Source organism: Bombyx mori, chromosome 13 (assembly GCF_030269925.1).
Source record: "Bombyx mori chromosome 13, ASM3026992v2".
NCBI lineage: Eukaryota > Metazoa > Arthropoda > Insecta > Lepidoptera > Bombycidae > Bombyx > Bombyx mori.
Window position 1 is genome coordinate 5,132,033 of NC_085119.1, and position 12,361 is coordinate 5,144,393.

At 36.9% G+C, this 12,361-nt stretch overlaps 2 protein-coding genes across 4 annotated transcripts in view; one reads left to right on the forward strand and one right to left on the reverse strand.

Moving 5' to 3' along the window:
- Positions 1-201: 201 nt before the first annotated feature.
- Positions 202-6,877, forward strand: LOC101743226 (lipase member H-B). Its single transcript, XM_012691726.4, has 6 exons — positions 202-396; positions 2,304-2,479; positions 3,321-3,451; positions 4,230-4,411; positions 5,009-5,161; positions 6,508-6,877. The coding sequence occupies exons 1-6, from the start codon at positions 309-311 to the stop codon at positions 6,852-6,854; spliced, it is 1,077 nt and encodes a 358-aa protein (XP_012547180.1). The 5' UTR covers positions 202-308; the 3' UTR covers positions 6,855-6,877.
- Position 6,878: 1 nt separating this feature from the next.
- Positions 6,879-12,361, reverse strand: part of LOC101742216 (phosphatidylinositol 4-phosphate 3-kinase C2 domain-containing subunit alpha) — a 44,700-nt gene continuing 39,217 nt past the window's right edge. For all 3 annotated transcript variants that reach the window (XM_012691720.4, XM_062671723.1, XM_012691719.4), the window contains 2 exons: positions 11,973-12,118; positions 6,879-10,222 (listed from right to left, as the gene is read on the reverse strand). In XM_012691720.4, coding sequence (XP_012547174.2) covers positions 9,959-10,222; positions 11,973-12,118 — 410 coding nt within the window. In that variant the 3' untranslated portion in view covers positions 6,879-9,958. The remainder of the gene's footprint in view (positions 10,223-11,972; positions 12,119-12,361) is intronic.

Here is a 12,361-nt window from a genome sequence, read left to right on the forward strand (position 1 = left end):
CGTCTAGAGAACTTCTTTTACGAATCCAATGCTTAAAAATAAATCATTAAACAAATAATAATTAGAATTAGAAAATTTTAGTACTCCATTATTAACCCTTATGAAACCTGTTACATAATGTACGAATTAAAACACAAATATATTCTGTAGCCTTACGAATGATGATAATTAAATATTTGACCTTCTCGGTAAAGAAAACTCAATGCTGACCGTGCCAGTATTCTGTTTCTACGTCTATCAGACACACGTCCTAAAATATAGTTGTTTATTTATATGTATACTATTGCATAAACTTAAATTGTGTGAATATGAGGGTAGCCTTTCTATTGTTGTGTTTATGCGAGATTTACCTCGGTGCGTTGGACACCGGATATCCGGATGGGTTAATGGCTAATTGTAAGTTATATTCCGTTTTCGTTTTAACTTAAAGCTTATTATTTCTTAGCTTCATTTTTTTTTTATAGCCTTGATTGGTGGACGAGCTCACAGCCCACCTGGTATTAAGTAGTTACTAGGACCCATAGACATCTACAACGTAAACGCGCCACCCACCTTGAGATATAAGTTCTATGGTCTCAATATAGTTACAACGGCTGCCCCACCCTTCAAACCGAAACGCATTACTGCTTCACGGCAGAAATAGGCAGGGTGGTGGTAACATTGTAAGCTAAAGTTTCTCGTGTTACCTTTGTAAACAAACAGCAAAAATACAATTTTACAAATAACGTATCTTTGTATGTATTTGTAAGTGAATAATTCATGTAGAATCTTTTTATTAGCCTACTACAGTGGCAGACTAGCGAATTCCTGGCTGAACCTTTGCTCGCCCACCTGTCCTGGTGAAACTGGAAAGGCCTCCGGGCCACCAGTAGTCCTTCAATCATAAAAAAAAAAAAGAACTAGCGAATACTTAAACGTAATTGTCGTATTTAACACGCAAATTGCATTTCCAAAGCGTGCTACGAAAGACCTCATTAACACTATAAACATAATATTCTCAAAAAATTAAAACATAGTAGTGTATACGAAGTTTTAAACCTGCTTGTACGATCCGGTAGTAGATTCATTCGCGAAGCAGCTACTCTTGAGTTGTTAGGCCTCTCTTGGAGGCGCTCGGGTAGCTGTTAGCAAATCTGGCCCGTTCTGACTGAGCCCTAGCTCGCCCACTTGTCCTTGTGAAACTGGAAAGGCCTCCGGGCCACCAGTAAAACATCATAAAAAAAACCTGCCTGCAAATCTCCAATAGTGACATACCATAGCATCTTAATATACACCTCTGGGCGGATTGAGATGGTCTTCATTTAATTCGTAATTCAATGAGTCGACCTGAATGTTTAGAATGCAAATTACGATCTAGACGCGTTCGTTGCAACGGTGCATTTAAATTTTTATTCCAAACAAGGATAAAGAAATTTAGATTTCTAGTAAATTGAGTGTACACCAAAACTGGTGTGGTATACTATATGGTGTTAAATTGTATAACGATTGAGATGATGAAAAGATGATTGTTTACTATCTTTCTTTATCAGAATATTTATCTTATTCCGAATATCATAATGTATTACAAAGGTTATCCGAACATTAAAGCTAACAGCCTTTTTATTATTATTATTACGCGGCTGTTGTGAGCCAACTTTATCCTTTAAACCTAACAGACAATGTGGTCAAGTGATAGGGGACTATCCATGATTCAAATCTAGCGTTAGGTACAATTTTTCTTAAGTAAATTACGTATTAGCTTTATTACACGATATAAGAATTCGATAGTGCAATAAAACTAAACCTACAAATTCATAAATGTGTAGGCCACAGGTTTGTACGATTCTGTTGCGAATCGATCCTTATTCCCGTTTTAAGATTCAATACGATACAGGCTCAAAGGCAATGGAGCCTGAAATAAATAGTCAAAGATTCAATTAAATCTAATTTAATATTTTCTCGTTTTAATGCGCTCATAATTCAGTGTTATCTTTTTTTGTTATTGGTTAGATGGGCAGACGAGCTTACTGTCCATCTGGTGTTAAGTGGTTACCGGAGCCTATGGACATCTACAACGTAAATGCCGCCAGCCATATTGAGACATGAGTTGTAAGTCTCAGTTCTATAGTACAACGGCCGCCCTACTCTTCGAACCGAAACGCATTACTGCTTAGAAATAAGCGGGGTGGTGGTATCTACCCGTGTGTGTGTGACAGTTCACAAGATACGCTACTACGAATCTGGCTTCTATTATTTCATATCCCACAACAAGCATACTATATTTGACTCTAAGATTTTAACACTAATTGATGAGTCTACTTCAGGTCCAGGAATGAATAAGAGTACAATAATCTCTGAAAAAACGAAACGAACGCTGTCGTTGGTTATTGCATATCCTTCGGACAACGTGTTCGGTTATTCAGAGACAAGATGCAAGCTGTCCGCGAAAGGAGCCGCGTGCGCCGCAAAATACTTCGACTTCAAAAAAAGAAAAACCCAGGTGCCTATTTATTATTCATTGTTTTCATCTCGAAGATTTTTCTTTCGAATAATTTGTTGTGTAATGTAGAGCTATGTAATGAACCGTGACATAGTTATGTAACTTTGTATATGAAATAGGTAGGTTTCACTGCATATTTTGTTTGAAGTTTCAACTGCAATAAGGAAAACAAGGAAATTGAAAAACATTAATTTCATTCTAGTTTTCATGTAATTTTTATATTCCGATGAGCGGACGAGCTCACGGCCCACCTTGTGTTAGGTTCTTACAAGAGTCCACAGACATCAATAGCATCAATCCCGCCCGCTCAACTCATCTTGAGACATCTTGAAACTTAAACGAATTATGTATCGGTTTCTTATTTATGTTTCTAAAGACTGAAAGAAAAGTTCTCAACACATCCCAAGCGCATACCGCAGCCAATAGTCTGCTTTCATAACCTTCAAAAATAACCAGCAACAACAAGAGACAAGATGGTGCCCATCAGTGCTTTCAAATTGCTCAATCACCAGTTTTTAAGATGGGACCTTGGAAGTAAGATGAGAATGTTACTACTATTGTCGGAACATGAAGAATTATTAGCTGTGGTTCGTTGGCCGATATCGCATACTCTAATCTTCTGAAACGGTCCTTTTGTTTCGCCAACAATGGAGTAAGGAGAAAGAGACCAGAAAGAGGTAGCAAAGAAGACATGCCACTTTATATGGCGTATTTTCATGATTGATTGAATTGAATTGAAATTTCAAATCTCAACTCCCCTCACACTCCTCAGTACCCTCCCCTCTACATCAGGTGGATCATTAACGACGACAATTTTTTAAACAAGTCATTTCACTTTTAGATTATAGTAAGTGGTTACATGGATACAACATTTTCGCCTTTAGCGCGATCAATAATAACAATGTACATCAACCTCGGAAGAAATGTTGCCATGCTGGATACCTTCCCCATACTCCTCCGGCCTTATCCAATGTGAGTTTTAATCATGTTTTAAACTAAAATACAACAGAAAATTGAGTTTCGTTGAGTCAGTGTACAAATATCAGCATAGTTTTAATAACGTCAACGACACGGGAAAACCGAAGAAAATACAGTTACAATAAAACAAAAAACAATTTATTACAAACTAAATCTTATGCTGAATGGTTTTCACAATTATTATCATAGTCTATATACCTAGGTATAATGATCCTAATGGCGGGTTTCATAACGCCTATGTACCTAAAGACCGATTGACACGATTCTTAAGACACAAACTTCTTAATATTTTCAACTTTAATAATAAAGCAATTCTCTTGTCTGTGCTGTGTCGTGAACACAAATAAACTAGTAAACCTAATTCATGTAATGTATGTTAATAGACAATTCTCAAGCGTCGCATGCAAAAGTTGCGTCTGCACGCATTGTATTTTGTTTTCATCTAATCGAAAGCAAGCTAATTGTAACCCAACAATTCCACATGTATATACGAATACGTATGAAATAATTATAATAAACATTCGACGGCTTCATACGCTATCATTAAGTTTTTGATTTTCCTTCGATCAGAACACGTTTATTGCTACGAATTTATTTACCAACTATTTATTAACGTCACAGTTTGTTTTATCTTTTTTTATTCAACTTTAAAATTTTGTGACCATTTAAAAATAACAGAAGCTAGTTTCGTATAATATATTAATTCAACCTTTGAATCTTTTACTTACCTACCCTTATTGATAGCAAAGGTTGTGACTGTTATTAATTCCAGAGCAGCTCGAGTTACAAAACCACTCGGCGAACTATTGGGAGAGTTTTTGGCTGCTTTGAACCTTCATGGTCTGTCACATAAACACCTAGAAATCGTTGGAGGCAGCTTGGGTGCTCACATTGGATACTACGCCTCCGTAAAATATTACGAGCTCACATCACGGAAGCCTGCGAGACTGACTGGTATGAGAATACTTTGCTAAACATTATGGTGTAAATTACTGTAAATCAGTGTGCTTAGTTTGCCTAAGTTTGCCGCTGGGGCGCTGTTTCAACTGCATACAAATTTGAGGTAACTTTTATACTATCGAAAAAGTTAAGCACACAGCTCCGATAAGCACTGTACTCCAAGTACTAAATATTATGTATATAGTGAACTGGGACATATAATACAAGCATTAAAAAAATGTTGACTGGCGATCAAACCTGGGAACGAAACCTACCCCTAAAAATTTTGCTATTTTCTTAGTTTACGCTTGAAAACGATCAAAAGACTAAATAAGGATAGTTATACATGCTGTTAACAATGTTGTTACAATGTGCATTGCTAACAGGCTGCTAAATCGGTGATACTCGGATAAGTTGCATGTTATGAACGCATTCATAAATTTAAAATAATCAAAAAAACGGATGTGTTATGTAAAGAAATTAGTAAATATTATTTTACTTGTAAGATCTCGTACGTAAAAGTTACAGATGTGTCATAAACATTCTTAATTTATTTTTATATTTAAAAATACGAAAACATAATGGAATAATTTTTGTTGTTGTCTGTTACAGGGTTAGATCCGGCAGGCCCGTGCTACCGTAACATGAATCCAAAGGATCGCTTCAACGCGGAAGGAGCCGTCAAAGTGGACGCATTGCATACTAATATCGACGGATTCGGCATCGCCGATTCAATCGCACAAATAGATTTTTATGCTAACGGCGGTATGGCTTGTGTTGACTTTTAAACAATTATATTATCTATAAATACAAATAAGTATATTTGTAAATTCTAGCACCCCATAACAATATATACTATATGGGCGTAAAGATTGAAGAAGCAACTTGACAAATTTAATTTTCAAGAATTTCAATTTAATGTGAAACGATAGTAATATTCTAATAATGCCAGGCAGTGTACTGTTCATTTGCACTTAAGTGTACTAAATATGATCTGTAAGAGTTAGTACCTACTAATAGTAGAGAGAAGTAGAGTTAATACCTACTCCATACACCAAAATGGATATTTTTTATGATGCAAATGACGGTGTCACAAATGTCATAGATACTAATGTCACGAGGTGATAGCGTCGTAGATTCTAGCAGCTAGGCTCAATATTAAGTGCATAATCTATGGCTAGGCTCCTAAAAGAAAAAGAGCTAGTTTACGTTACTAAAAATATACCTAACTTTAAATCAAGGTCCAATTCTAAGCAGATGTGTTGTCAACCGTTCCATGGTACATTTCAATTCTACTCGGCTATCAAGTTTTTTTATTGCTAAAAATAAATGGGTGGACGAACTTACAGCCCACCTGGTGTTAAGTGGGTACCGGAACCCATAATAATATATACCTGCAACGAAAATGCCACCACCCACTTCGAAACTTGAGTCTTAAGGTCTGAGTTTTTACAGTACGACTGCCCCACCCTTCAAACTCATTACTGCTTCACGGCAGGAATAGGCAGGGTGGTTGTACCTACTAGTGCGGACTCACAAGCCGTTCTAACAGCAGTAATGTAATGTTAAACGCTGTGCTTTAGCCTGAAAAATCCGATTTAAAGAGCGATGCTTCTGTCTCTCTTGATCACCAACTATGATATGGTCGATAGTTATTTTTTTTTCTTGCTTAGACGGATGGACGAGGTCACAGCCCACCTGGTGTTAAGTCGTTACTGGAGCCCATAGACATTTACAACGTAAATGCGCCACCCACCTTGAGATATAAGTTCTAAGGTCTCAGTATAGTTACAACGGCTGCCCCACCTTTCAAACCGAAACGCATTACTGCTTCACGGCAAAAATAGGCGGGGTGGAGGTACCTACCCGTGCGGACTCACGATAGGTCCTACCAGTAGTAACTTCGCTTCGATAATATACTTAATTTTCCCTACAATATAAAATATATAAAGCATCATTGTTCTTAGCAACGTTTCATTAAATAAAAAGCATAGTGGTACTTGCCCCTGAATGTAGTTTGCATTGAGAGACCTAAAAATTATACAGTCCGGATGTAATTAATAACATTTATCTATACCGCTTACTTAACTAGTATTGTTGACCTATTCCAGGTGAATTCCAGCCCGCTCTGGCTGGCGACTTCATCATGCCTTGCTTCCAGCTATGCAGTCACGTCCGGGCCGCCATGTACTGGATCCTGGCCTACACGAACCCCGACAAGTTTCTGGCGGTCCGCTGCGATTCCGTCGCTGACGTCAGACACGGAGACTGCTACGACGGAAACATAACTAGCAACGTCTTAGGACCGAGAACCGAGTTCAATGAACCTGGAATCTACTACCTTCCTACTAAAGAGGTCAGCCCTTATTACCTTGGAAACGAAGGCCTGAAGAAATCAATGTACGGCGTTAACGCTTACCTCTTAAAGCCGGCTCCAGACATAGACATGATTATATGACAAGAAATAAAAGTAGACCACAACTACAGAGCTTTATTTTATATTACGCAACAGCCAAACTATTTATTATGATTCGATTAGGCCCAGAGGCGATATATATTTAAGATTATATATAAGATATTTATTACAAAATCTATTATTTATTTACACATTTCACGTTAATAATAATAATTCAGTCAAAACAAGCTCCTCATTGACTAACTGTGCCCGTTTGGAACAAATGTATCGTTAATCGCAAAACACACAGTATTGTGACTGATTTTCGAGAGAGACATTTTCTCATCATTAAATAATATAACCGAAAATACATGAATCATTTATTTTGCAATTAACGATACATTTAATTGTAATGCAGTAAATACAGTTCAGTTTATTCATATATAAGACAATGACAATAATTTTGATGATTCACAAGACGCGATTGTATAAATTAAACAGAGTATTGGTCGCTCCTGAAAACCGGTTGGTAATATTTCCCTTTCAGACGACAAAAAAAAATAAAAAAAAATATAATTAAGAGGGTAATAAAAACAAGACTTCAAAGCGAAATAGATCCATTAATTAACCTTAACATCAGGCCCACCTTGACAATATATTCTTCAAATTAAAATTCAAAATTCAAAAATGAGATATTGCAAAACATATATATAAAAAGTCAGTCATATAAAACCGACTCGTTTTGTAAGGTCGGTTAAAAAATGTTTTTTTTTTGTTGGCTTTATACGGTAATTAAAAATCAGCTAAAGTTCGACTTATTAGAATTTGTCTCCTATAAAATTTTGGGATAAATGAATGAATATTTAGCAGAACGACAACATTCATATATAGTGGTTACTTTAACAGTCAATATAAGTACTTCGTTTTGGTCTTGCTTTTGCTTTCTCTTGTACAATTTCGTGATTATAATCTTACTCGTATTTGTAATAATAACAAACAGTTCCATTAATACACATTAAAATGATAGGATAATAAAAGCAGCGATATGATCAAAATAGTTTCCCATTCCAATAAAAACAATCAAAAGATTACAAAAAAGTGATAATGGACATAAAAGATTTAAAAAAAAGTCCCGCGGTCAGGTATGTAAGTGATAATGTCATTTGCTAACAAAAAAAAAACAATCATAAATAATACTCAAATCACAACTATATTCCAATACATATATACATTCAGATCTCAAAATTCAAATAATAAAATAATAATTACAAAAACATATTTATGAAGAAAAAAAAATCATTCATTAATGTTGACCTACAATGCGATTGTAAATGTAATTGATCTGTGTTCGTGTGTATAATTTTTTGGGCATTGAACAACAGCAATTACAAAGTATAATTATAATTTTATGATTCATAAAGCATCACCAATATGAGTTTCTAAATTCATATTTAAAAATTATTTTAGCTTCAATTCGATTTGTGATGTTCATTGTATTATAGAAATGTTTAACTTTTTTTTTTTATTCCTGTCACACACTATTTCTACTTCTATACAAACGTGACGACAAATATTCGTTTAGTGTGGCTTGGACCGTCTGGGGTGACTGCTGTTTTTTTTTTTTTATATCATCGATAGACAGACGAGCTCACAGCCCACCTGGTGTTAAGTGGTTACCGGAGCCCATAGACATCTACAATGTAAATGCGCCACCCACCTTGAGATATAAGTTCTATGGTCTCAGTATAGTTACAATGGCTACTCCACCCTTCAAACCGAAACGCATTACTGCTTCACGGCAGAAATAGGCGGGGTGGTGGTACCTACCTATCTACATTAGTTGGACAAAATGTGAACCAGATAAGCTATCTTCTTAGCCATTTAGTGGTGATGATCTTAGCAAATATACAATTACTTAAATCCTTGACATATACAATGAATCATTAAATCGTGTTTATGAGTGAGAATATTGATACTTTTATAAAAAAAAATTATGATTTGTTTAATGTTCATAAAGGTTATATAAGTAAGGCCATATAAGATATACAAAGATGATAATCCAAGTGTCGCGATTGCATGCTAACGAAAGCGAAAGCAGACATTTTTATGATCCCTAATCTGAACCATCACACTAATTTTTATTCATTTTACATTTCATTATTATTATTTTATTACTTACTTATCATTGATTATTTTAATTAGTTAAAGGCAATTAAATATGAAGTTTTATTATTTTCTAATATATGATATTTCATATTAAAATTGCTTACGAAGTACATATAGGGCTTTGGAGTTATTTTGCTCAAAGGGAGCACTAGAGCATTTGTGAAAAAGTGGTGTAGACAAAAATAAGTTTTTAAAATTTATAGCAAAATAAATTTCATACATATCAATTACTCGTTGGAATGTTTTACAGTATAAAAGCCGATTTAAAAATAGATTATACAAAGCTACAAAGCTTCGACCTACATTCCTATATGATATGCATATAATTATTTAACAAAAATACGTCCCCAGAAATTATTGACGACTTAGGTCAAATCCAATAACTATTTGCAAGGAAAGTCTTTGATAAAGCTCATTCGACAACATTCAACTACAAAACACAATTTTCTTCACATCCCTAATTTCAAGTCGATATTTAAGATCGACTAAGCTTTTGGCACCGATAATAATTTTGTTAAACATGCTTCAGTATCCTGATTAGTACAGTAAATCATATATATTCCATTGCATTACATACTTTCAGTAAAATTTGTTTATTGCTTTAGATAATATATGTATGTATGGATATAATACCTACCACAAAAATTATTATATTGAATTTATCGATGCTAATTAAAAAAAAAAACGATATAATTACTGTTCAACACACAGCTAGACGCAAATAGTTCTAAGTGTATATATATAAAAATGCTAAAGATTATGTAATTCATTTCGCTACAATTTCAACTATAATACGTTCACTATATCGATATATCGTACGATATCGATATAATAATATCGATTAATAATAATGATATAAAAACACGTTTTTTTTTGTTATCGTTACATACTTGCGAGTTTCATTAGAAATTTATCATTAAAAATGTTCATTCACCGTTAATTTCTCACGAGAATCACCAGAAATAATCCGTGCTCCATATGGCCGAGCGGGCCAGTATTAACTACCGGGGTATGTACTCCAACGGGTACCAAGCCACCGTCTCCTGTCTGAGGGGCAGCGAGCTCAGCGGTATGACGACCCCGCCCAAGAACTGGTTCTCTTGCAGCGAATCGTAGTGCCAGACTGTGGCTTGGAGACTTCGGTTTTTGACCGCTTCGATCGGTAGCCGGTACTCCAGCATCTCCATGAACGACGGGTGCGAGTTGCGCTTTAGAACGCGGGTCTTGCGTTTCGTTTCCTTCGTAGGGTCCGGTACGAGGTACACCTGGAATATACATATATACATATAATGTATTTATTTATTTAAATCAAAATACAGTTTAGCTTTGTAAAACTATAGCAATTGAGTTGCTCTTATAATGAGAAACAACATTTAAAGCTATTGCTTCACCATTATTTTTATATCCTTTTATATTTTAATATTGCAAAAATGCTCTTTATATGTCTAATATTCTAACGTTTTAATAATCGAAATTCTATTTATGTCATCTATAGAAGAATGATATAAATAACATAATAACCTCTTTAAGGATTAATCGTATAGAGGTTACATACATTTAAGCGATATTAGTAACGCGTAAATTCGTTTTTGTTTTTTATTGCTTTGATGGGTGGACGAGCTCATAGCCTAAGTGGTTACTGGAGCCCATGAACATCTACAACGTGAATGCCGCCACCCACTTTGAGATATGAGTTCTAAGGTCTCAGTATAGTAACAACGGCTGCCTCGCCCTTCAAACCGAAACGCATTACTGCTTCACAGCAGAAATAGGCGGGGCGGTGGTACCTACCCGTCAGTAACAGATATCGACATAATTACACCAGTGCGCCACGCAGGGCACCGGTGACCTACTTGGCAGTCAAATTGAAGACATGAGTGGATGACGGGGTTAAGTACCATTTTTAAGATTTTTGAGGTTGATTAAATGAAGGTCTTATGTGCCTATAAGCTATATTAGACTTTAAAACTCCGGATTTAAATCATGTGCACTCGAAACACACGAGTATCATTGCCGAATGAAGAAACTAAACTATAGTAGAATTCTTTTGTCCGTGCAGTTTGGGTCATAAAACATAACCCGCCTAGGGCGGTGAACATGTTGCGCGGATGCAAATGAGTCATCGGAGGCAGGTACACGGCGGCGGGGCGGTATACGAAGGGTGGTGAGACATTGTTATGTTATGAGTCATTTGTTGTACTTACCTGCAAATTATAGGACATATGTCGAAGAGAAATGTGTTTTTATGCATTCGCTGTCTGAATTTCTTTAGTGATACAATGGCTACTCCTTTGTCTTGTACCAAAACGTCAGAATTTATTCAAAATAATATTTGCACGTGTTTTTATCAACAATGTGTTAAAATTTTTCACTGAAATTAAAATAGATCCCGAAAAGTTACAAAATGTTAATTTCTGGCGTTCTCGTTAACTTGCTGTGGCGATATGTGGTGTAAGTGTTCGATTAGTGATTTTTTCTTTCATTTTTATCACTAACCCAGAAAATGACAAAACTAAATACACTATCGATAACGCTTATCGACAACAATAAAGCGCATCACTATGCCCGTCCATAAGGCCCGTGATTGGAAGAGAGAGTAAAATACTCGCTTCACCGTTCCGATTATGACCCAAACTGCACGGACAAAATAATTCTACTATAGTCAGGAGGAGACCAGGCGCGTGCAGTCTGAAGGCCGCGCGAGGGTGCCGCCATTCTGGTGTGACTCGGCCCATAGTCAGGCTGCGGTACCTTGGTGAGCTGCATTGTCTGGTTGCAGTGTTGACCGCGGTAACCCCCTACCTCATCTGGGTTCTGACCTCGGAGGGGATTGGACGCTTGGGCGAAGAGTGCAGGGGAGTCGTTTAGCGGGTAGGGCCTTAAAATTCCTTGGACCCGCGGTCTGCTCCCAACACCTTGCAGATCGTCAAGTTCCACATACCCCGCGCGCCCCCTATGCACGGGGACCTTGTAGGAGGTTCGGCCCCAGGTCCGGAAAAAAAATGGCTGCGGTACCTTGACGTAGGGGTTGGGCGGCGCCCCCTGCGGCGTGAGCGCCAGCGACTGCGCGTGCAGGATGAGCACGGAGAGCACGCCGCCCGCGTACTGCACCGACACCTTCAGCGAGCCCGACCCGCTGCTCTCCGGCTCCGTGCTCTCGCCTGGACAAACGACCGTATCACACTTTTTTATTTATTGCTTATATGCGATGATGTTAAGTGGTTACTGGAGCCCATAGACATCTACAACGTAAATGCGCCACCCACCTTGAGATATAAGTTCTAAGGTTTCGAGTATAGTTACAACAGCTGCCCCACCCTTCAAACCGAAACGCGTTACTGCTTCACGGCAGAAATAGGCAGGGCGGTGGTACTCGCGCGGACTCACAAGAGGAGTCCTACCAC

Coding starts and splice junctions, on each gene's coding strand:
- LOC101743226 (XM_012691726.4), top strand. CDS start 309: ATGAGGGTAGCCTTTCTATTGTTGTGTTTATGCGAGATTTACCTCGGT. Junction 397..2,303: donor GGATGGGTTAATGGCTAATT/GTAAGTTATATT, acceptor AGTCTACTTCAG/GTCCAGGAATGAATAAGAGT. Junction 3,452..4,229: donor CTCCTCCGGCCTTATCCAAT/GTGAGTTTTAAT, acceptor TATTAATTCCAG/AGCAGCTCGAGTTACAAAAC.